We start from the raw sequence: 24169 nt of genomic DNA, 5'->3' as shown, positions 1-24169 counted from the left end.
TTGAAATATTTCAGAAACGAAAATCCTCAGCCAGGAAAGTTTGAACAATATCGTCTCATTTTTAAATGGAACCCTCGCCTCTTTTTTTTTCTTTTCATTGATTTTACTAACAAATAAATGTTTATGTAACAAGTGCGCGTGTCGCACATCTGCGATAAGAGTAATACAATTCAGAAAATATACAATTCTTCGTCGACGTATTTACACATATTTTTGTCCCCGTTTACGACACTGTAAATAATGCGCGCGTAACAATAATAAAAACGCTGAAGTTACAAATGTGTCGTTACGATAAAAATACGCTACACTCGAGGTCCATGAAAAAAATATACCACCTCAAAGAAATATCCTACACTTGAAATTCTGCGGGAATACATTACATATTTAAAGGCTACCAAAAGCGTTATTAGTCTATCGCTATTGTCGAGGCAGAATAAATTGGCTTCGAAAAATTACTTCCCCCACTGTGAATCATAAAAATTATGTGTCTCTTTTCTTGAAGTCAAGACGCTGAATGGTGGGGGAAAAATAGGGAGTAATCGTGGAAAATTAACCGTGCTTTACTGTGTATGTTCGTAACCATTGCCCTTTCCCTCATTTTTTTTTACAGACTAGACACAGGACTTGACGGGCGTTGATTTTGCGTGATATCTAGCATGGAGCGTGTTTGATCTTTGCCGAGAAATTTGAGACTCAGTTTGATACACTATCGCCACGTACAAGTCAATAAATGTGCGATCGATGAATGCAGAACGTCGGTCAAAGTCGACGTGGGTGAAATAGTGCCGATGAAAACATTGTTGGTGACTTTGATGTAAGCTACACAAAGGTGAGGTATAGCGAACGGTTGAGAGAAGAGACACAACAAGAGATAGCACGGCGCCAGTAGTCAATCCACAAAATGGCGGGGATAACGCCTCGGTAGCCGATAGGCCAATTGATTCCGTCTCGAGTATAGAAACTTGATACATTTTCCATTGTATCACTCTTATTGCAAGCGATCGATGTAATAATGCAAGTTTTCGCACCGTTAGTCGTTTTGGGGCCACGGATCACTCGCTTCGCGAATAAACGCACCTTAAAGAACACACCGTACCTGTACAGAGTATTCTAGAGATTCTAGAGGCTAAAATAAAACGAAAATCAAGAATATCAATTTGTTGATGGAGGCTTCGTTAAAAAGTTATTAACGTTTAAAGTTCCGAGCGTACTGAATTTGTTTCTCGAAAATGCGCAAGATTTCGAGGGTATGTCTATTCACCAAAAATGATTGTAATTGACCCCCGCAACCGAAAATAATTTTTTTAGAATGATTTGAAACTTTTCAATTTCAACGAAGAAAAATTTTGGCTTCTAGAATCTGTCATTAAAATTTTTCCCCGAGGTGGCCAAACACCCTGTACAGGGTGAGTGTTTTGTCGAATTCTTTCTAACCACAGTAGAGCAACGTGCCCCGAACAGAAGCAAATTAAAACTCTCAAATAGATAGAAAAAATTCACCCTACACGTAAAGTGGATAACACAAAGGAAAAGACAAATAAATACGCTGAATTATATTAAAACTTATTTGTCATTATGAATCGTAGTGCGTGGCATTGTAACGCTTTGGCATTCTACATTATCCTTTTTCCTATTTATTTTTTCCTAATAAAAGACACGATTTCCGATACCTCGATAAAAACAACGATTTTATTTTTCCTTAATTTCAATGGGCTACGTACCGTTCGCTGGAGAAATTATAGAATGCTGATTTTCCATCATCTTTGCCACGAATATCCCTGCAGTGTTCAAAGAACTTGTAACGCGAACACGTTTTATGTGCGAACTCACGTGTACGGTCGGGATCTCGAAGCTTCCTTACCACGCAGCATCGTTTATTAGGTCGTCCAATAAAATACACAATCAAACGCGTAAATTGTTGTTCAAGATGAAAGATTCCAGACAGGTTTCCATCTCTTTCCTTGTCGTCAAAGTTCTGTGAGTGAAATTCCTTTCTACGATAATATAGATCTGAAAAAACTTGCATCGAAAGTGGTTTCAGATTTAAAAAATGGTTAGGAAGAAACCGTGCACGACGGCGGATAATATGTAATAGATAAAAAATTTTTAAATACCAATACTCAAAAAGACCAATACAGAAACGTATTAATAAACGCAATAGACCGCACTGCAAATTCGGTCACACGTCGATGGAACTCGCCAACATCCAGTCAGTATTGCAACAATAAAAAAAGCTGTTAATAAAAGCCGGTCTTCACGGTCGAATTGGCAAGAAAAAGCCATTTCTGTGAAAAGGAAATTAATTGGAACGTTTCCAGTGCGCTAAACTACACGAACAGTGGGGTCGTTAAATGATTGGAATGAAATCTTTTAGATCGATGTGTCCAAGTTTCAAATTTTTGGAAGTAACCGATGATGTACGACGTCCTGCCAAATAAAAAAAATGCTTCCAAATTGTTTCGAAATAATGTAGAAAATACAGACGATAAATTGAACGATAGATCATGCTTTTTGGATAAAGTTTCCAGCTAGAAAATAAGCGTATAACATTAATAAACAGAGCATTCGTTAATAATGAGATCCAATTACGTTGTTTACATTTGTTAAAGTACACTATTTATATGATTGACATGATATGATGTATTGTAATGTAATCGTCAACATGTCTTCGATAAAAATAGGTGCAATCAATGCTTGTACATCTAGTGGTGATGTGTATGGTTTCTGATGAAATTATTATGATCAAATGGCATGATCTGGTGGTGGTATTATGGCTTCGATAAGTAGTAAGTCCAATCAACTAAAATCATGAATTAAGTTTCAAATACTGGAAAGCATATTTACAATGGTCGACAAAATAATAGCACACTTTATATTCTTTTATGCTCCATGCAATTGACAGAAAGAAATGCATAGTTCATGCTCTGCACGCGTTACACTATCGATCATACATGTATGTGTGACAATAATACATTTTTAATTGTTAACAAAATCTGAAAGCAAGCGTAGATGCGAAAGTTAATGACTTTAAACAATCGTAAACAATTAATTTGATGGTTCGACTACGTGAGAATGAGTAGTTCAAGGAAGTCGTGGCGACAATTTGAAAGAGAGTACTATACATGCATCAAATGAATAAATATTAAAGTATCATAAGCAGCAATTACAAATTTCAATATCAGTTTTAAATATCCCCGAATTAAGTATAATTGAAAACGTTTGAATCGATCTTTTAAGCCTAATATTGTAAAAAGCAACAGTGAAGAAGGTAAAAATATTCTGTAAGTCGTTAATCTGAACGTTTCGTTAACGACCTTCGATGAAAAGGAGATCTAACTAAACATTAATATAATAATTCTTTTTATTGTACATGTGAATTGTTATTATTTGTACAGTGTGCTATCATTTAGGCCAACCAACTCTGTACGATTTTGTATAATATATATAATAAACCGTTCTACTAGAAAAGAAAAAAAAAACAGCGGTTACATCGTTCTCTATCTTGTAAAAACAATTGACAGGCTGTGAACTCGGTGCCATCGATAAAGTTTAAATAAATAATTATTTAAAATGTGCCGTCATTTTATCCCGCGCTGTACGAGGCAAGAAACGCTGGAGATCCCGACCAGGTTTTGAGAGAAATACTCGACGCCGGTCAACCCGAAATTGTTGGGCGTTTAAATACTCCTAACGATCGTATGTGGGCTCGACGTACAAAATAGAGAGAGAAAAAAGAGTAAAAGGGGGGAGGCGGAAAAACACATAGTAGCAAATCGCGAGAAGAAAATTTGTTTCGTCGGTATTCATTTTTTTCAGTCTTATAGGTACCTACACTAATTACGAGTCGAAGATCGAAATAATCTTGCGGTTTAACGCTATAATCGCAACGCGTTAACGTTTGAAGCTTCTTGAACCGTTACAACGTTGCAGATACTTTTTGTAATAACGTTGTAATAACGAAGAAGGGCCGTAGAAAAATTACACACTATGCTTGAACGTGCATCAATCTTCAACCGGTTCGTTCGATTTTTCTGCAGCCTGATTTCGCGTTGTCGTTGTAAAATTAACCTTTCCGCAGCAAAAAACGATGACTGCTCGAATAAAATTTCGCCCATCTCTCGCAAAACACGTTATAATTTTGATATCGTTTTGTGTATACAATCAGTCGCATAAGTCTACGCACTCGCCCTATAAATAAAAATATTATTAGACAATGAAATTCGATAATCCTGTATTAAATTGTAACTTCGCTCGCTCTGCCGCGGCAAAAGGTTTGATACAAAGGGATCACGCATAATTCGAGAAACATCCTGAAAACAAGAAATACGACGTTAAAATGTTCTCCTTAGAAATTGCGTTTCGCATCGAAATTTCGTTGGCTAACGTAACCGAGGGGCATTCAGAAACTTCAAGCGGGACAAAATGTACTTTTCCAAACACCTTCGCGCGAATACTTCGCCAGTGGTCGAAGTAGATTTTACAAAACGTTATCTTTCATTACGAAATATATTATTTCTAAATATATATATATATATATGGTTCACTGTCGATGTGTTTAACGTTCGTCTTAAATTAACGAATTATTTAACCGATTTACTTCTCTCGCCGCGTAAAAGACACTCAAATCGTCGGATCAAGACATACACACGAAAATGTGATTACAGAAAATATAGAAACTATTTAAATCCCTTGCTGCGCAACCGGATGCTGGTTTCTCTTTTGTCCTCCGGGGTTAGTGTCGCTTTTCCGTCCGAAAAGCGAGACCGATTCGTCGTTTGGTATCTTTACAACGTTTCCGGCAAGAAACGACCTCAAAGATACTTCGTACAAAATGCTTTCGTAAGGCACGCGCGAAAAAAAAAAATGCGTTATCCTCGGCGGAAGAAAGTGTTACGCGGGGTATCCCAGTCTTTACCCTCGAAAGTTTGCAAATATATTTCTACGAGCAAAATTAAAAGGACGCTATTATAAATATTGGGGGAAAATTTTATGAGCGATTCTAGAGGGCAAAATAAGACGAAAATCAAGAATACCAATTTATTGATCGAGGCTTCGTTAAAAAGTTATTAACGTTTAAAGTTACGCCTGTAGAACGGCAATCTGCGAACAGCTGCGCGCGATAGTGGAACTCTGAACGTTAATAACTTTTTAACGAAGCCTCGATCAACAAATTGATATTCTTGATTTTCGTTTTATTTTGGTCTCCAGAATGACCCATTAAAATTTTTCCCCGAGTGGACGAACACTCTGTGTAAACATAGGCTCTCGAATACTTTATTAGGAAGTTACAACAAAAAGACATTCTCGATACCTATGTGTTCCAATACCAATTCAAGTATAATTTTTTGTCAAGTCTTTTTGAATGTTTTTGAAGTGGTAAAAGATCATGCTCGTAGAAAATATCAGCAAAGTTTTACGAGAAAAACATTAAAACACCCTGAATAGAAGGACCCCTTAAAAAGGGGTGCAGGAGATACATCGTGCTTGGGGTCCGAGAGCCAAAGGAACGAGCTGAAAATTTTCTGGGATCCTAGAAAATGTTTGCATATATCGCGTGAAGACCAGCATTCACACTTTATGCTACAACTTCGTGGCACGATATCGAAGCAAAGACAAACAAAAATGACTAACGGTGAAGGAAAAGGACCCCAATAGAAACTTTGTACCCCCTGATGAAACTCCCCTCAGTGGCCCTGAATAATAAGAACAAACTCAATTGGCTGCTCAACGTCGTTTTCCTCAACTTTACCTTCGAGAATTTTTTATTTGTCTTCGTTTATAACAAGCACTCCATTAAACTATCGAATATTTCTATTCGTTACGTTATAATTTGGAAATATGTCGAGGATATTCCTTCGTCGTTAAAGGGTATCGCTAAATTCAAATTTTAACATTTAATATCCGAACAATTTTTCGAGCCATTCCGATACAGAACGTAGTCATTGGCCAACAGGTGCCAGAACGCGTGTTAGTATAGAGGAAAAAGGTATTGACCTTGAAGACGCGTAAGTTTCTGCTCCCCGTATTATCTTACCTCTCTATTTGAGATACAAGTAGCGTGTACACTCAGTTATAAGAAATATAGTGAAGCCGTGCAAACAGGGGTGGATACGATAGCGCACTTGAATGTCGGGAGTCAAGAGCCCAGGGACGATCTCTGTATACTTTCTGAACACTATGGTGCACGCAAATTCAACTGTCCGCTCAAGGCCACTTACTCAAACCGTGAATGACGTCACAAACTACCAAACTACCCAAAGCTATTTACCTTTTTCCTTCGCTCTCAATATTTACTTTGTCCCACGGACGCATGTCTCCCGTTGGCTCTACGGCTGTCTCCGTTTCTCCCGTAGCGTCTTTAAAGCAAACAATGAACCAAACGCAGCACGAAGGGACGTAACAGCGAAATAACTTCCGGACGAATGGTACGAAAAAGTTGGAAGAGAGACCAGGTAAGGAAACAAAGGGAGCGGAATACGTTTCGTCTTGGGTCCTGTTCGCTGAAAGTAAAATTACATTTTAAAAATTACGTACGAGCATCGGGTGATTCCTTATTAAAAAATATGAGAAAAACATGGAATAACTTTTTTTTTCGAGAGATCAAGTTTGAAGATACGCTCAATGGCAATATGGACGTCATAAAGGGTAGACCGCACCCTCCGATCACCCTTGGTACGCCACTGCTACAGACCAAACAGTATGGCGAGGTTGACCCTTCAATAACCTTGAGCAGCCACTTGAATTTGCATACACTACAGCGCATTAACACGTAGACTGGCGTGTCATGCATACATGTATGAAACTAATGTTTCCGTTACTACGACGACATTTTTTCAGCATTTACGTCACCCTGAAAGAGACAAAACAAGATCTTTACGAATTCTTTATAACGCTGCTATACACTCGATCGAAATGAATTTTTTTACCATGAATAAAACATATAAACTTCGAAATGAAATTCTATACGAGCAAATTAAACGTGAACAAACAAAATGGCGTTGATATTATCCGTGGGGTACACGATATCCTGGGATATTAGTGATTCGTTTCCAACAGTGTTTGAAATTTGAATTTTTAGCAATATTAATAGTTTTCAATGTACTCTCTATCGGATGGCGTATGGAATTTATATTCAACAAATTGTAGGAACGATCTTTCGACGCAACTCTGTCGCTATCAGTGACCACCATGGCGGTCAATCTGTTGAAAGCATAAATTATGAAATATCCTATAACGATACCCAAGGAAAGTTTTATGAAAATAGCTCAACAGTCAACGTGCAAAGAGCTTGAACACGCGAAGGCAGTACGTGTTTCGAACCTGTGACATCCCTGTAACGAACGTCGTAAAATTCGTTTGGCGTTTTATGACCTCAAAAGTGTCGAGCGTACTCCTAGTAGTTCACTGTATTCTTTCCACCCACTGTAGCTAATTGAGTAGCCAATTGAGATTGATCCGACTACGATTTTCCAGACCACAGGCTTGCGTTTTGCCGAAGAACAACTCGTCCTCCTAATTCGAAAGTTCCTGGACGTACTTTCTTATCCTATAAGTTATACCGAGCATTTACGCAGTCTTACAAGGCACATCTTTTCTCTTTCCGCGATGAATACATCTGATGAAAGGTCCCAGTGTTCCGAGGCGTAGGCACGGTGCATACGAAATAAGAGGAAATCAATTCCATTTCATAATAGAAGTTACTTTGGTAATGACTAGGTCATGCACTATCGCTACGCAACAATATACCACGTGTTTTCGCTATATCGTGCGATTGGCTTCACCTTCTTTAACAGTATCGAAGGAAACTAGCGCTTCATTATTATGGCTGTTTACGTACATGCTCGCGCATATACGCACGTTAGGACTCTATGCGATCGAACTACCGAAGAACGAAGCAAAGGGTGGCTCGAAGCTGGTTTTGCTTTTGATTTTGCGGTCAGTATCTGTTCCCAATCTGCATTCCGTTTTACTTCATACGCGGTTTAACGCTCGTTTCTGGCATACAAATATCCTCGTTAGCGACAATCTTAACTCGGTTCAGTTCTTTCGTTCTTCTCCAATACTACCTCGAGAACGGGTCTGTGAATTTTCAGTAAAAACGGAACTCGACGTACTAACAGAAAAATTCGCGTCGTATCAATATTTATTATTAACACGTTCTGTGCCGCATCGGCTATCGATGACCCATGGTGGACCTTCTGTTTACACTAGCGGTTCCCAACCTGCAACGAGTGCTTCTCAGAGCGATAGCGACATTTATCGATGGATCAACGAAGTACTATTACGACAAATTTTTGCCCAACAACAAATAATTATTAAGTGATAAGTTGTTCAGGCTTAACTGCTTAATAAACCAAACTGTTTGGTATCTCTTTTGACCTGAGAACGCCGTAAAATATTGTTGAGATTCTAAAAGCACGATGAACGATAAAAGTTTGAGAACCTCTAGTTTTAGGCCGCTTAAAATTTTCAGCGTTACCATGAAACGATTTAAAATATCATGAACTGACACATAATTAATACGACTAGTGCAATTATTACACTGTACGTCAATCGTGAACTATATCTCACTACTCCACGGTGACCACTCAACATAGTAAGGATCATGATTTGTTTTCTGAGAGCATAAGAACCGAAAAGGAAGCGAACCGACAACCACCGTGTTTACCATATTTCAATACAATACGTCGCAGTGTGTAATATTAATAATAAATTGCTACATAAAACTATTCGTTCTGTTTTATAGCGCGTGTTGTACGTTTACCCCGTTTTCCTTGACAATAATATTTGCAGTCTTATAAGCGTTACGCGATGCGCGTTACAAACGTGTAAAACAAGACCGGGCGAGCCGTCAGCGGCACGGAACGTGTATGAGTGAAAAATTCAATTTACATACATTAGAAAATACAATAAGCACAACTGTATTTTCCATTTCTTTAGTACATGTTTCCGTTTTCGTTCAGAGGAGCGTTCGTTCAAAGACCGCCGTCGACTGGAAAAGTACCAGACCCACTCTTTAAGTGTTGAAAATTAAAACTGAATGCGGTAATTGCTGGGGCGCGGTATTGATCTCGCCTTGGAAGGTGGCAACGACGACGTGGACGCCTCGCTGCTAGCTGTGCCACCAGAATCGCGTCCTCCGCTCTTGCTGCTAACCGTGCTGCCGGTACTCTGTCCTCGTGAACCAGTCTGCTTCCTCAGAGTGCCCTCGCTGAGGCGACCGTACTCCCCGATACGACGAGACGGCGGCGGTATCAACGAGCGACTCTGCGTTTCCCTATGCTTCACCTCCGAGACGGAGGGCTGCTTCTTGCGGAGATTCTCACCCTGCAGACGCTCGTACTCGTGACCGGGCGTAGAGGACGGCTTCTTCGATGAATTGTTGGGAACCAGTGGCTCCGTACCGGATGATTTCTTTCTACGCTGGGCCTTCGTATCGAATCTACCATACTCGATGGTGCAGTTACTCGCGTCGCGTACCTTCATGCTCGCGGTAGTGTCCAGAGCCGGGCCGGGATCCGACTTCTTGCGAGTCTCCGTGTCGCTCAGTCGACAGTAGCGCGAGTTTGTCGATTTCAGAGTCTTCGGTGGTCGTGGTAGAGAGCTGGGAGGAAGACTGCCGGCACGACGCGGCTCGCCCTCCTGCATCCTTTGCCTCTGCGAGCTACGGCCTTGTTTCTCCAGCAGCATCATGTCCTCGGGCTTGCCATCCGACAATCTCGAAACGGTGCCTTTCAGCCTCGAGGCCGCGCTCGCGAATTCCATTATACCCGGCGAGACCTCGCCCCCCGAGTCATCCAACAGACGACTCTTGCTCGAGGCGGTGCTCGAGGTACCTGTACTATCTACACCCGCCAATAGTGGCTTGGGTATTTTTCCTTTTCGCGACGCAGTGCCTGGATTAGAGAATCCTGGAAAACAGCAAAGTGCCCGCTGAAACAAGAGAACAGAACGCCTGCGTTGGAGAGGAGATCCGGGACCTGGAACGGGGGTTAGTGCTCGCCACAACAGCGCATGCACACTCTGGGATCACTCGGGATTCGGATGGGGTGGGTTAGTTTGGCTTAAGAGAGGGAGGTAAACGTTGAGTTCTTCGATTAAACTACAGGCGGGTCGAAGGAAGAATCGACTCGATTGATAGGGGGATAGTTACACGAACGAGAGCCCCCCTCCCATTCTCTATCTCTCATGTTGCTAACCTACACACCGGATTGGGTAGTAGAGTAGTTCCAAATTTCAAAATCGAATTTTTGCACCAAATTCAGGACGAGTTTTATCCTGTAATAAAAACTAAAATTTTTATATGTATCATAATATTTCCATGAAAAGGTTATCAATGGACTATCTCGAACAAAGTGTAATTAAAAATAGTCCAAATCATGTCGTGTTTAGACTTATTTTCGTCGAGGAAACCTCACCAATTTATTAATAATATTTTCATAAAGATATAATAAAAAATATAAAATATTTTATTGCACGTTAGTAATTAACGTACTGGTACACTGTTCGATATCGCTTTGGAGCTTCTGTCACGAGTGATAATATACGAACAGTGTGCACAGACCCCGAATAAAATAACTAACGGTCGCCATTTCCGATTTTCAAATCGGGAACTATTCTATTACAAATATTATATATCTTAAAAATTTTTATTTCAAACAAATTGGATCTTATACATGAACTAACTATTAAACGAACATTTCAAAATTTACTAGCCGCTCAAGGCCACTAAGGTGTTTTATATTTAACTATTTGACAATCCTATTATGCCTTCCCGTAAATCAGATCTGCACATTATTTATACAAAATATTTAAAAAAATACTACATCCTAATTAAACATATTTTGTATTCAATTTACTGTCTTTTAAAATAATTTTACAATTTCCGATACTTTCGTATTCAAACAGTTAATTGAAATAAAAGATCATTTTGAAATAATTTATTTGGTTTCCATATCAAATGAGATTGATTTTTAATTATAACTCGTACCCGCCTAAATTTAACGCAAATTTGCAAGCACATGCTCCCTGTCTCTTGAATATGCAGATACGTTATTATACCATACAAGGAGGGTAAAAAGGAATAATTTGCGACGTAATTCACAATCGAAAACGTGACTTTGAGCGACCAGTTGAATTTCCACCTACATTAATAATTACCCAACAGTGTGGAGAATGCTCTTATTCATACGCGAGGTAGGAAATCATTCGAATCGATTCACTCTTCGACCCAACTATATGTTGCTACACACGATTGTTGCGTAGTTAATTGTAAAACGAAAAATCAATGGCACACAAAGATTTGTATTAGTAAAAATACAGTTTACTGCATTTGTGAACAAAAATGAACGGTGAGTGCATTCTTTACATATTACCTACAAAAATGGTCTGCTAATTTTATACACAATTCGCTTTTTATTAGCAACCATGGTTATTCTTTTGGTCGGTAACGCGGAAAAAAATTAGTTTTAAAAAGATAAAAGTCTCAAGAAAAATATTGTAAAAAAAAATCATGGTGGATAATAAAAAAACTTACTCTGTACAGTTTTCATTGAGAAAAGAAAATAAAAAAATACAACATTTGTTCAGAAATAAAAAATTAAGAGGCACACTTTGTTATGCAAAATAATGGCAATCATAACACAATATGAGAATAGTTGGTGCGCAATAAAAATGTTTATCCTTTATTCGTTGAACGTATTAAATTATTCATTTTTTAGACTATTAATAATTCAAATTATATTCATGTATTTTCTATTCTGAAAAACATTCATAAATAGTTTACTAATGTCTTTTTTCTTATTTGTTTAAGAAAAAAACGCTAATTTCATTGCATGGACATGTATATATTGATATTAATACGTATTATATAGGGTGTTCGGCCACCCCTAGGAAAAATTTTAATAGAGGATTCTAGAGGCCAAAATAAGATGAAAATCAAGTATATCAATTTGTAGATGGAGGCTTCGTTAAAAAGTTATTAACAATTAAATTCAAAAATTTCAAATCGTTCTGAAAAAATTATTTTCGGTTGCGGGCGTCAATTACAATCATTTTTGGTGAATAGACATACACCCGAAATCCTACCCACTTTCGAGAAAAAAATTCGTGTAAGTGCTGAAAGTTTTGGGTGAAAAAAAAGACTTTCGAATCGTCTTGGAAAAATTATTTTTAGTTGCAGGGGTCAATTGCAAGCATTTTTGGTCAACAGACATAACCCCGAAATCCTACTCAGTTTCGAGAAAAAAATTCCTTACCGAAAATATAATTTCTGGCCAGAAATGTCTGCCCGAATTTTCATGTGAATCTTTAAAACGTCATAACTTCTGAACGGATTGGACGATTTTAATGTTTAAAAAAGCAAACTACGCGTATTTTGGTGGAGAATATGAACAAATTGCAAAAATATTCGAAAAGTTGGTCCTTGACCCCGCAAAATGAGGAAAACCCCATAAAAATGGTCCAATTTTCAAACAGTCGTAACTCCTACAATTGTGAATATATTTCAATGAAACTTTTTTCTGAAGTAGGGCTCATGGATACCTACAAAAAAGTATTAGAGAACTTTTCTGTAGGGCGTCAAACAAAATTACTAAAAATAAAAAAGGAATTTTTAAGAAAAATCGACAGGGGGTAGGTGCCTAAATTTTTCGACGAAAAAAAAAATTTTTAATTAATTCTGAAAAAATTATTTTCGGTTGCGGGGGTCAATTACAATCATTTTTGGTGAATAGACATACCCCCGAAATCCTACCCACTTTCGAGAAAAAAATTCAGTACGGTCGGAACTTTACACGTTAATAACTGTTTAACGAAGCCTTCATCAACAAATTGGTATTCTTGATTTTCGTCTTATGTTGGCCTCTAGAATCCCCCATTAAAATTTTTCCCAGGGTTGGCCGAACGCCCTGTATAATAAAAAGGAAGTATAATTACAGTACTTAGCTTGCAACAGTTTAACAAAATACGCGCCAACTATTCTCTATTATACAACTAAATCAAACATAACACTTGAATACCTTTGTCTACGCAATCGGTAATATTCTCTTATTCTGCTGTAGCTATGAAGTAAATGCTAAAGAATTTAAAGTACAATATTCGCAAAATAAAAATATTATGTCAGGCGCAGATGATGTGGAAAAACTAAAAACTCTGTGAAATGATTGTGAAATGGTGATAATAAATAATACATGTTTATTATTTTTAACTGTTCTTTGCACGGCTGCTATTTCAAAAAACTGGCATCAACGACGTGAAAATTATACATTTACTTGTATTTTGCATACCTTACTAAGCAGCTGGGAGTCTAGCTCTTTTAACTGATCATCAAGACTTTTATTCGTTTGCTCGAAACTGCCTTGTTTCCTGTACTTATAGCTGTCCGTGACACCGTATGAGCCAGTGCTTCCATAACCACTGCCTCCACCCAGTACACTGCTCACTTTTAAACGCAAAATTAAAAGTTAGAAACAGCTCGCTCGGTCGTCGTCAATTTTGTATTAATGACATACAAGTAATTGTATGTTTAAACAAAATTGTATGGGCAATTTTTAATAGAAACATTTCTTTTACCAAGTTCTGGCGTGCTTGTCAGTGCAGTGTGATGATCTGCCGACGTACTCGAATGAGACGAATGGGCGGCTGGATAGCTACCAACACCACTACTGCTACTGCTATCTTTATCATACGTATGTTTCTGAAGAACTCTGATCATTGCATCCCTTTCAGCCAATTTCGACTCTAGATCTTTCATTCTGTACAACAAAAGAATGATTATGTCAGTTGCACTCTAATCGATGCGTATACGAAAATAAGATCTTCGAAGTTCAACAAATAATATCAAAGTGACATATCGATATATCGATATATCGACTCTGACTTATTTCAGTTTCTATATCAGATCTATAACTGTAATCGAAATTATTATAGGTTAGAATCGATATGTAACAGTTACGACATTTTTCCGTTCTCATAACCGTTTTAATTCAGAATCAGTATATAATAATTTCAAACAGTTTTCAACCACTGTGTCGAATCCTCGCATTTACGAAAGATACGAGAGTAGACGAGTAAAAGATAAGGGAAACATTAAATGATACAGAAACAGCAAGTGAGTATATACAATCAATTACCTAGATTCAAGATCTGCCAACTTTTTCTGTGCAGCATGCACTTCGTCCATGTGTCTCATTTTTTCGGAACGTGCCTCCGCAATTAATTTTTCAGCGTCCTGACTCGTTTTTTCCAACGCAGCTATTTTAGCATCCCTAATTATTAGAAACGCAAACATTAAAAATAATAACGGTCCTTGATAGTACACTGTCTTTTACTTAATTAAGATAACTCACTTTGGAAGACTAGCTGCGTCGATTGCAGCTTGTCTTAAAGCACTTTCTTCGAGATAACGTTGCTCCCATTTCGCAACATCACCCTCGAGCGACATAATTTTTTCGTCTCTTTCGCGTATTCGTCGTTTTAACTCTGCGATCGTTTCTCCATTGAAGGATTGTTCATTGCCATTAGCACCGCCACCTCCACCTTCCCTTAATTCTCGTTCTAATTGACCTCTCAACTGTCTTTCTGTTTCTTCTCTTCTATCGCTAGACGCTTGAAGAGAAGACAAAGCTCGTTGGAGTTGGCCTACTCTCTCTACGTATACTTGTTTCTTTCGACACTGTGAAAACAATAAATGCGATTATAACAATCAATTTATAAACAATTTCATATACTGTTAAAACTTGAAATGTTTACCTCTTCTTCGAGGCGCACAACATTCCCTTGGGCATTAGTGAGAGCAGTATCTAAGATATCTATATGTGTACGTTGTTCCTGTAATGTTGCTCGTTGCGCCGCTAATTCGATTTCTTGTCTTTCTTTCGCTGCAGCTAATTCTTTATCTAATACAGAAATCAGATCATCAAATAATCCCATAAAATCACGGTAATATTTCTGTTAATATTTCTGATAGCGTAAACCCGTAATGTAAATTAAATAATGAACGAGTGATAAAACTTACTTTGTGTAATCAATTGTCCAATTAATAATTCGCGTTGAGTTAATTCCTTTCTCATAGATTCCACGATCGGCGGGCTATCGGTACGTGCGGATAGTAAGTCTATTTGATCTCTCAATGCACGATTTAATTCGGTTAATCGTCTGCAATCGTTTTGTAGCCTTAATCTAGCAGCTCGTTCAAGTTTTTCTCTCCGTTCGCACGATGCCGCTAATTCTTCATGGGCTCTGTGCACTTTTGCAATTTCTTGTTCCAATTTTTGAGATTTAGCAACTTTATTGTAACATCGTTCTAACTCTAATTTTAAGGCACTGTTTTCTTGAATCACGATCTGAATCATTTCTGACGGTGGCCATATTTCAGCCGCCGCAGATTCCGTCTCCTCTCTCCCTTTCGTTTGAGGCCTATTATGAATAATATTTGTTAAACTATTACTGAATAATATTATTTTATGAATAATATTTGTTAAATTACCGTGGAGAAGTAGCTCGCAAATTATAATTATCAATGTCTGGCTTGCCAATCCTGGACAAATCTGGTTGTGATCTTGATAATGTCAATTTTTCCATAGGCCCAACAAGTCTGGACTTGTTTTTCAATGGTAACAAAACAGACATATATGAAGGTGGAGGTCTGTCTTCGGATTCACTGTCATTCTGCTTTCCTCTATCACCATCTCTCATTCTCACATCAATGTTTCCCCCATTGTTTGCAAGTTTACTATATGATGGTACTTTCACTTCTTTTGCAAGATGTTTTAAAACCTGTTTGGTGTAAATACAAATAAAAATCACTTTTTATTTAGTTACTCTACTCATGATAACTTAACCCTTTGCGAACGAGTAGCGGCAAATAGCCGCCCAAGCCTTTTTACTAGGGGTGTGCGAGAACCCGAAATATCGGGAATCCCGATACTTCCGAAAATCCTGAACATTTTCGGAAATCCGACCCAACCCGACTCGTGCCAACTATCGGGTTCCCGCACACTTCTAGTAAAACGGCTTGGACGGCTATTTTACGACACTCGTCCGTAAAGGGTTAAATTCTGTGTATGCATTTATGAAATGTATATGTATATATTACAATACTAATGAAATAATCACCTGTGACTGACTTAGATAATCGTCTGGTATATCTGTAATTTCTTGACATCCTCCATTACTAGGTTGCTCATAAACATGATCTTCATGAGATAAATTTGATAAAGACTGCATAGTAGGACTGTTTGAGTGTCCTTTTCCACCACCATCACAATATAAGTAACCCATATCTCCATGTTCCCTTACAACACCTGATAACCTGTGCATTAAATAATTAATGTCTATTAAGTACCGATTAAAAATTTACACTAAAATTGAGAACACTTATTCTTTGACTACCATTATAGTTTATTCTTAAAAGCAAAACAATAAACAATATAATTTTTATAAAGTTTATATTAAAAACTAAATTTATTATTTATATAAATGCACTAATAAACGTCCTGTAACTTTTTTAAAAATTTATATTACCTTCCAGATGGTACCCACGAGTTATCATCATTAGCATTATGTATGATGAGTGTGTTGTATGAGCTTGTAGATACGTCTAAGCTACTTCTGTTTGAACCTACACTGGTGCGATTACTTAAGTTATCCTTCAGACTATTTCTATTAGACCCATTAATGCTGTCTTTGAGACTATTTCGGTTAGAACCATTCAAATTCTCTTTCAAACTGTTCCTGTTTGATCCATTCAAACTGTCCTTCAAACTGTTTCTGTTGAGTAGGTTACCCTGGATTGCAATAAAGCAGTTTACACTTATGTAACTTAATAATACTGATTGTAATTTGTGGTACGTAAGAATAACATAGTCAGGTAACTTGGCATTAGGCAACATCCACGCCCATTTCATGGACAATAGGATGCACCACAAATTATAGTGTGATATGTAAAAATGACTAACCTAATTTAGATAATTAAAAGATGCAATAAATACCGTATAACTATCAAGACATACGAATTATTGCCATTAGACTAATTGAAACTATATTATTATTTATTATATATAAATTAATTCATATTTACTTGTATATTTGGTATATTTTCTTTGTGACTGGAAGACCTGGATGGACTTTGCTGCTGATTCTCTTGACCTTGGGGTTCTTGACGTGCTGTATGTCTAATTACATATCGATCTTCATTGGTTAAATTTTCATTTGATGTAGAAACATCAGTTTCACTACCACTTAAGCTTTGTGGAAGACCACCTATTAAATATATATAACATGCACCATGAAAGATGTTAGCAATTTATAATCATTTTAAACTAATACAATAAAAAAAGAAGGAAAACTAGACATCATAAAAAACATATATTAATTTTGATTTCCAAATTCCTCACCTTGCATTGATAATTGCTTCCTCTGTATATTATTATTCGAAAAAGGCAAGAATCTGCTACCTTGTTGCAGAGAACTCATTTTCTTATTTTTTCATTTATGCCTTCTATATTTTATCTGAAATTATAATATTAAAATTGATTTTAATAAATGCATCGCTAAACTAAAATTTTTTGTACTTTGTAAAATTTTGTGGTAAATCTCCATATGTGCATTATATTGTAGGAATAAATTAATATAAGTATCAATAATTATATAAATGATATTAATTCTTGATACAAACATTAATAATTCCTTAATTTTTTAATTTAATTTCATCAAAGTGAGCAAAATGAAAATTAATGAATGTATGTTTGGAAACACATTTAAGAAAACTGAACCCATAACTTGGTTATTTTCATTAAAACTTTCTTAGGATGCATTACAACCAATACTAGATAAAATATATCATTCAAATAGTAAATCTGTTATATTTAAAATATAATACTATTTTATTTGTATTAAATTATTTAAAATTAAAAGGTACAAGCTCAAATACTATTTGAAGCAAAAGTATTTGAAATATTATTTGATATAACAATTGAAGCAAATGCAAATGGGATACTGTGTTACATATTAATTTCAAATATCTGAATAATCAATTAAACTATAAACCAAACATGTAACAGAGACTATGAATCAGAATTAGGCAAAATTTTAATGAAATATATTTTATAGAACACCAATTTGAAAATTCTGATTTTTGTAATACATTAACGCGGAAAAAGTATATAATAAAAGCCTACTTTATTAAGCTATAAGACAATAGGTGTCAAGAGTATTTAACAAAATGTACAACTCTCGTTAGATTGTGCAGTCTTGAGAACTGCATAATTATAGGCTAAAATAAATCCGATCAACTATAGATGTACATTCAAGCAGTTTTTAATCACCTTGTCTTATTTTCACCACCGTAAGATTCGATTTCAGACATATAAACTGATTCCACGTATGTACGATCCAAAATAAAGTAGTTTTATTTCACTTGTTAACTATTCAAATAAATCTGTTATTTCTGAAGTTTTCGTGTTTAAAACAGTATTTCAAATACTTTTATTCGAAGCATTACCTAGCTCTAATTTCAACCAATATCTAAAAGCACTTCACCTCGAAACTCACAGAGAAGGCGAACGAAAAGGATGCGAACAATTGCTCACAGATTATTCACTCTCACATCTCTAAACACTGAAAACCACTGGGAATGTAAACCTACTCATGCAACTCTTATTTGACACTACGCGGCATTCGAAAATGAGAAACCGAGAGAGAATTATGTGGAATCTGTAGTTGAGAAAGAGACGGCAACGTTCTAGTAATAGTAAAGCAGAGCACTCTGACAGAGGTGTCAACACTCTGGAATGTTGATAATCCGGAGATATTGAATTTTTCGTGAATGCGTAACATCGCAGCGGGAAAGTATTCGAGGTCTCGCGAACCCGACTCGTCGGTGCATGCCTATTACGAACCTGAGAACGCTGCATTTGTACGCGATCTTAATATTTTTGCAGTTTTCTGAATTTGAAGGACTGCATAAATAAACAAAAGAATATCTTCGATATGTAGCCAACGAGGAATTTCACATGCCGCGTTATCAAAATGATAAACAGATGGCCATACAAGATTGTTCTCTAATTACTCACATTATGCGAAGGTGCAAAAACGGGATGAGTGTCGTAATTATTTCAATAAATTAGTACACTTTACTGCTCCACGCACGAGAAATAAAAATTACTAGTTCCCGCATTCCTCATCAGGGTGCGACATATACGAAAACGGGATACACTCTTCCTGACTCTTCTAAACTTTCCCAACTTTTTTCTTCGTCGTAGATGATTCACTATAAAGCAATGCACGAAGAATTTCATCTATATACTTCTTTTTTTTTTATCTCGCGCTGCAATCACCATAAAGATTTATCCTCCTTTTGTATAAATCGAACAAATGTTTTTACATCTTACTCTTGAGCAAGAATTTTATGCCGGGTTCATTATTCTTCAGGCATGTGACTGACCTATACTTATTGTTTCTGCGGTTGCTTTTGTTTTAACACTGTATCGTTCTTATTACAAAGTAAACGTTACATTAACGTAATAATGCATACGATCGAAATACCGTGTAATATTATTTATTATCATTTTTTACTATAAACTTTAACGTTGTGTTCATTGATATGCTTCATTCTCATTACTCACGGAAATTAATAAAAAAAAATTATCGTTATCTCGTCTTTAACAGCAACAAAAAATGCGATTATACGATAACAATGTAATCGTTTAAAATGTACGGTGTATGTAATATCACTGGACCTATAGCAAAGTAGCATTCTATTCAGAATGTAGCTTAACTTATAGCGCTTTCACACGTAGTTCTTGGAATTTAAATGTTAAATACTGCACATGCAACTCAGATTTCATAATTGTGTACGGACCAGAAATGTCTATCACTCGTGAACTAATTATGGTTTACAACAAAACACGATTGTTTTGTAAACCTGTCGTTTCTTTTAGATCATTCCGTTACAATTCACATATTGTACAAAAAACATTTATGTATGATAAATTGTTTAACATTATATCACGTAATAGAACATTTGCTATACACGGTAATTTTCACAAACTTGTTAAACATTCAATTGTTTTAACGTATACAATGTTCATTCTTTAATGGTTATCCAATTTTAGACCATTCAACTTTGCATTTCTCAATTCCAATATTTCTTAAAAGTAATTTTAATACCATGTCTGAAGGTGACCAAAAATCTCTGAAAGTTTATTATAAAGATATTTTAGAGGCTCAGAAAGATAATAGTGTACTGATTATTGATGTCAGAGAACAAAGTGAAGTTGATAAAACTGGAAAATTGCCAGGAAGTATTCATATACCAAGTATGTGTATTTAAATATTTTATTTTATTAAATTATTATTATTAAATATTATACCATTCTAGTGGGAGATGTTACAAGAGTATTGAAGGATCTTTCTGGAAAAGACTTTAAAGATAAATTTGATAGAGAAAAACCATCAAAAGATACAAGAATTATATTAAGTTGCTATTCTGGTACAAGAAGTGGAATGGTACAGAAAGAATTACTAATGCATGAATATCAAAAGTATGTGAATTTTCTTGAATGCATGCAATTCCTAATAGATTATTTATACATATGTTTTACAATATCTATAATTAAATCAAATAATTTATGTTTCAGTGTACAGAATTATGTTGGAGGATGGTCAGATTGGGAAAGTAATCAAAAGGTGTAGATTTTTTTGTACATAATAGTCAACTCTTATCTATTTAGGCATACTTACACGCAAATTGTTATTAATCATTTAAATTGAAATTAATTAATAATACAATAAATTGTATAATTAGAATATTAAGTAGGTTATTACACATTATATGTACATTATCATATTATATTGAGGCCTTTAGATATAAGCCATATCCTTTAAGGTCTAACATTTGATGCTTGAAGGAGCTAGCTACATTGTTGGCAAAATGTTGGAATATTTTCCTCAAAGGACACAGCTTACTCCCAAAAGCTTCAATTAATATCAACTGTCAAAAACTAATAAGAAATATCTTATTATCATATTAGATGAAAATGATTACTTATCTTTTTGTATAAAACAATTATATCATTTATTCTTTTGCTCCTGTGCTAATTTCTGATTAACCATTTCTCTAAATTGTCCCAAAATAAGATTCTCTCGTTTTTGTCGTTCTTCTTTACTAAACATAGCTAATGCGCGTTTTTCATCAGCAGAATAAATTTGATTTTCTTTACGAATACGGACAGCTTCCATTCGTCGATGTCTGTATAAAGAAGAAAATTATATCTTTATATTAAAGTTTATTACCGTTTGGTAATGTTTTCTAAAAAAAAAAAAAAAATGAAAGTGTTTTCCAGTAACATGTTTGCTGTCAAAGAATTGCCACCATGTTTAGGGGTCCTGTTGATGAGATGGTAAGAAAACGATAGGGGAGAGAGGGCGCGGCGTTTTGCCAGAATCTGCTAAGCTACTATAGTGGACTCGTCGCTAAGAAATCCTAACAGACTCTGCCTTAGATACTGACATATTGGGAGTTGATCAAAGATTGTATATATGGAGACGGAAGGTCGGACGAGCACTTGCGAGAGGAACGGTCCCTCTGGCGGCGAGTACGGGAAGCGATGTGGATCCCAAGATGCTATAGGTATTTTTTAAAAATGGCAGAGGAAAAACCTGTTATACAGGCATGGCAGCAAACATGTTATACAATTATGATAAACCATCTTAAAATGTGTTACCTGCTACCACTCATAACATAGCCAACAGATTCATAGGAAGCAATTTCTTCAGATGTCAAACCAATTTCACCTCTTCTAGGAATACGTTTTCCTTCTGCAACATATGCAGCCATGGCAGCACCTTCTCCTGGTAAAAGAGCCTTACCAAAGTCTTTAGCAGACAATGTGACATGTGGTTTCTGAACTGGACCTAATATGCTCTCATCACCACTATCATCTGAACTAGATCCTCTCTTAACTTTTGCTTTATCATTGGATCCATTCTTTTCTACCCATTCTAATTCTTCAGAATCACTATCAGAACTACTGTCTGACTTTTTCTTTTTTTTCTTACGTTTTTTCTTTTTTTCCTTTTTGGCTTTCTTCTCCTTTTTTAGTTTTTTACTTTTCTAAGAGAAACATAATAACACAATCCAATTATAAACATTAAACCAACAATCAAAATTACAGTAATGATAATGAATTAAATAGTATTAATTGCTTTGAGTATTGACATATTCGATGATCCACATATAGTGAGTAATAAAAAAATTATTAATAACATTTAATATTAATAAATTTGATAAAGAAATTTTATGTATTTGCTGTATAAATAATTAAATTAGAATACAAGAATAAATCCAAACATATCATAGTGTCCAAATACTTTTGTTACTCACTGTATTATACTCACTATGTTATACTCTTCCACATACCTTCTTCTTCATCTCATGTTTCCTTTTCCTATCTTTCAGTATAATGCTATCCTTATATTTATGAAACTCCTCATCGTCATCGGAACTGCATCAAAACGTTCATTAACAGTTACTACGTATATAGAATTTACGAACAATAACAAAATTTTACTGATGAAAAACAACTGTAATGTATTTTAAATCACTGAGATTAGTATCGGATAACAAAATTTTACTAAGGAGAAGCATGTAATCTCTTACTCTTCGATTCGTGTTGGCGATTTACCCCAAATTCTGTCAACCCCACATAACCCAATTTGTTCTCTGTCTCGTCTTCGTGCATCCATCGTAAACTTTTTCCTCTTGTTTACATACAAATTTATGTCAGTAGGTTCGTTCATACACAGACAAGGTACAGAATAGACTCATCACTTAATGCGACTGCGTGTCACCATAAACAAGATATACAAGTAGACGTTACATCCAATGTATTTTTCGGCCCATTTCCCTAGAGCAGTGTGACCAAATTTAGTATAATTGATTGCATTGACGGCGACATTAGTAACGACGAACTTCCCTAACGTCTAACGGAATGGTAGGAATTATTCTCAGTAAACTTGAAGTTTGAATGGAAAACAAAACATGTTCAAATGTAGTAAAGTGTTTTATGCATTCTACAGATATTTTGTAAAAAAATAGGTAAAATACTATATGCATTTTTCATATTAATAAAAGGGGATATATCGAAATTCGTAGAAATAAATCTAATATTAACAGACGGTATCTGCAATAAATTAATTGCAATTTAAGGTTATAATTGAATTGTTATAACATAATTATGTAAAATTTATTTCGATAAATGATATATGAATCTTGTTTAATTGTTGCATTGTTAGGATCAATATGAACATTCCCCCTATTCAACAACCAGGAGCAATTGGGGTAGGACAGATGACTCAGTCTGTAAATCCTCAACTTTCTCAAAATCCACAGCAAGCACAGCCACAACAAGTGCAACAACAACAACAGCAACAACAACAAGCACAAGAAAAGCTTGATAATATTTCTAAAGTTAAATCATTAATTGGTCCTTTAAGAGAATCACTGGCTATAGCTCTTAAAACTGCAGCACATACATTACATCAAAATAGTCTAGTAGATGTTGGATCTCTTAAGGGTAGCGACCAACCTGATCATCGTTTTAATAAAAATATGGAAGAATTTTATTCTATCTGTGATCAAATAGAATTACATTTAAAGACTTCTATAGAGTGTTTATCACAGAATTCCAGTGCTGTACGATATTTACCAGTATCTGTCATACCAACACGTACTGATACTGTAGGAGTACAAGATGGACCTGCTTTAACCTATCCCCAGTTTTTAATGACTGTCAGAGCACAAGTTGCATATGCTAGAGAAGTTCATGATACATTAATCTCTGCAGCACATACAATAGCATCTGGCGAATAACTTACTTTTATAGGTACTTTTTATAATAAAGATAATAATATGCAATGTTTAATTTATTTAATTGGTTTTATTAAACGTGTATATGACTACATAATGTAAACAATATATAATTGTTTTGTTTTAGGATAATATAAGAACCAAGAATTTCATTAAAAAAAAATAATTTATAAAGTAGTTAAGAAATGTTTATATATAAAAGTGTAAGAATACATTGAAAAATTTGTATATACAAGTTGTGTTTATTTGTCTACTACTAATACTTATACATTTGTATTATGTTACATATAATAATTTATT

General features: G+C 35.6%; 4 protein-coding genes across 10 annotated transcripts; 2 read left to right on the top strand and 2 right to left on the bottom strand.

Annotated features, from left to right (window-relative positions):
• Positions 1-3343: 3343 nt before the first annotated feature.
• LOC143348199 (uncharacterized) lies at positions 3344-19299 on the bottom strand. 6 transcript variants are annotated; one of them, XM_076778175.1, is made up of 13 exons: positions 19074-19299; positions 17397-17511; positions 17081-17262; positions 16525-16787; positions 16117-16312; positions 15488-15777; positions 15017-15417; positions 14752-14897; positions 14349-14674; positions 14133-14267; positions 13573-13754; positions 13287-13441; positions 3344-9933 (listed from the first exon to the last, which is right to left on the bottom strand). In XM_076778175.1, the coding sequence occupies exons 2-13, from the start codon at positions 17473-17475 to the stop codon at positions 9031-9033; spliced, it is 3258 nt and encodes a 1085-aa protein (XP_076634290.1). In that variant the 5' UTR covers positions 17476-17511; positions 19074-19299; the 3' UTR covers positions 3344-9030. The 6 variants fall into 6 exon arrangements, with proteins under 6 accessions (XP_076634290.1, XP_076634291.1, XP_076634292.1 ...); XM_076778176.1 differs by lacking the exon at positions 19074-19299 and adding an exon at positions 18503-18617; XM_076778177.1 differs by lacking the exon at positions 19074-19299 and adding an exon at positions 18553-18609.
• A 436-nt stretch (positions 19300-19735) lies between these two features.
• Positions 19736-21099, top strand: LOC143348203 (rhodanese domain-containing protein CG4456). Its single transcript, XM_076778183.1, has 4 exons — positions 19736-20035; positions 20115-20318; positions 20381-20543; positions 20640-21099. The coding sequence occupies exons 1-4, from the start codon at positions 19867-19869 to the stop codon at positions 20692-20694; spliced, it is 591 nt and encodes a 196-aa protein (XP_076634298.1). The 5' UTR covers positions 19736-19866; the 3' UTR covers positions 20695-21099.
• On the bottom strand, positions 21073-22885 carry LOC143348201 (uncharacterized). The gene is made up of 4 exons (XM_076778182.1): positions 22661-22885; positions 22421-22505; positions 21726-22114; positions 21073-21250 (listed from the first exon to the last, which is right to left on the bottom strand). The coding sequence occupies exons 1-4, from the start codon at positions 22798-22800 to the stop codon at positions 21073-21075; spliced, it is 792 nt and encodes a 263-aa protein (XP_076634297.1). The 5' UTR covers positions 22801-22885.
• Positions 22886-22964: 79 nt separating this feature from the next.
• On the top strand, positions 22965-24104 carry LOC143348204 (mediator of RNA polymerase II transcription subunit 29-like). Of its 2 annotated transcripts, XM_076778184.1 has the most exons (3): positions 22965-23098; positions 23296-23885; positions 23997-24104. In XM_076778184.1, the coding sequence occupies exon 2, from the start codon at positions 23303-23305 to the stop codon at positions 23870-23872; it is 570 nt and encodes a 189-aa protein (XP_076634299.1). In that variant the 5' UTR covers positions 22965-23098; positions 23296-23302; the 3' UTR covers positions 23873-23885; positions 23997-24104. The 2 variants fall into 2 exon arrangements, with proteins under 2 accessions (XP_076634299.1, XP_076634300.1); XM_076778185.1 differs by lacking the exon at positions 23997-24104 and having other exon boundaries at positions 23087-23209; positions 23296-23990.
• Positions 24105-24169: the final 65 nt, after the last annotated feature.

Source organism: Colletes latitarsis, chromosome 11 (assembly GCF_051014445.1).
Source record: "Colletes latitarsis isolate SP2378_abdomen chromosome 11, iyColLati1, whole genome shotgun sequence".
Lineage (NCBI taxonomy): Eukaryota > Metazoa > Arthropoda > Insecta > Hymenoptera > Colletidae > Colletes > Colletes latitarsis.
Note: the sequence above shows the minus strand (reverse complement) of the source record. Positions and strands in the feature narration are given on the sequence as shown.

Excerpts from the sequence above, each read along its gene's own strand:
- LOC143348203 (XM_076778183.1), top strand. The coding sequence starts at position 19,867 with ATGTCTATCACTCGTGAACTAATTATGGTTTACAACAAAACACGATTG. Across the intron at positions 20,319-20,380 it reads AGGAAGTATTCATATACCAA|TGGGAGATGTTACAAGAGTA; the intron begins GTATGTGTATTT and ends ATACCATTCTAG. Across the intron at positions 20,544-20,639 it reads CTAATGCATGAATATCAAAA|TGTACAGAATTATGTTGGAG; the intron begins GTATGTGAATTT and ends TTTATGTTTCAG.
- LOC143348199 (XM_076778175.1), bottom strand. The coding sequence starts at position 17,475 with ATGAGTTCTCTGCAACAAGGTAGCAGATTCTTGCCTTTTTCGAATAAT. Across the intron at positions 17,263-17,396 it reads GAAGCAATTATCAATGCAAG|GTGGTCTTCCACAAAGCTTA; the intron begins GTGAGGAATTTG and ends TATATTTAATAG. Across the intron at positions 14,268-14,348 it reads GACGCAGCTAGTCTTCCAAA|GGATGCTAAAATAGCTGCGT; the intron begins GTGAGTTATCTT and ends TCTAATAATTAG.
- LOC143348204 (XM_076778184.1), top strand. The coding sequence starts at position 23,303 with ATGAACATTCCCCCTATTCAACAACCAGGAGCAATTGGGGTAGGACAG.
- LOC143348201 (XM_076778182.1), bottom strand. The coding sequence starts at position 22,800 with ATGAACGAACCTACTGACATAAATTTGTATGTAAACAAGAGGAAAAAG. Across the intron at positions 22,506-22,660 it reads TCGCCAACACGAATCGAAGA|TTCCGATGACGATGAGGAGT; the intron begins GTAAGAGATTAC and ends GTTTTGATGCAG. Across the intron at positions 21,251-21,725 it reads TATGTTATGAGTGGTAGCAG|ACATCGACGAATGGAAGCTG; the intron begins GTAACACATTTT and ends TTCTTTATACAG.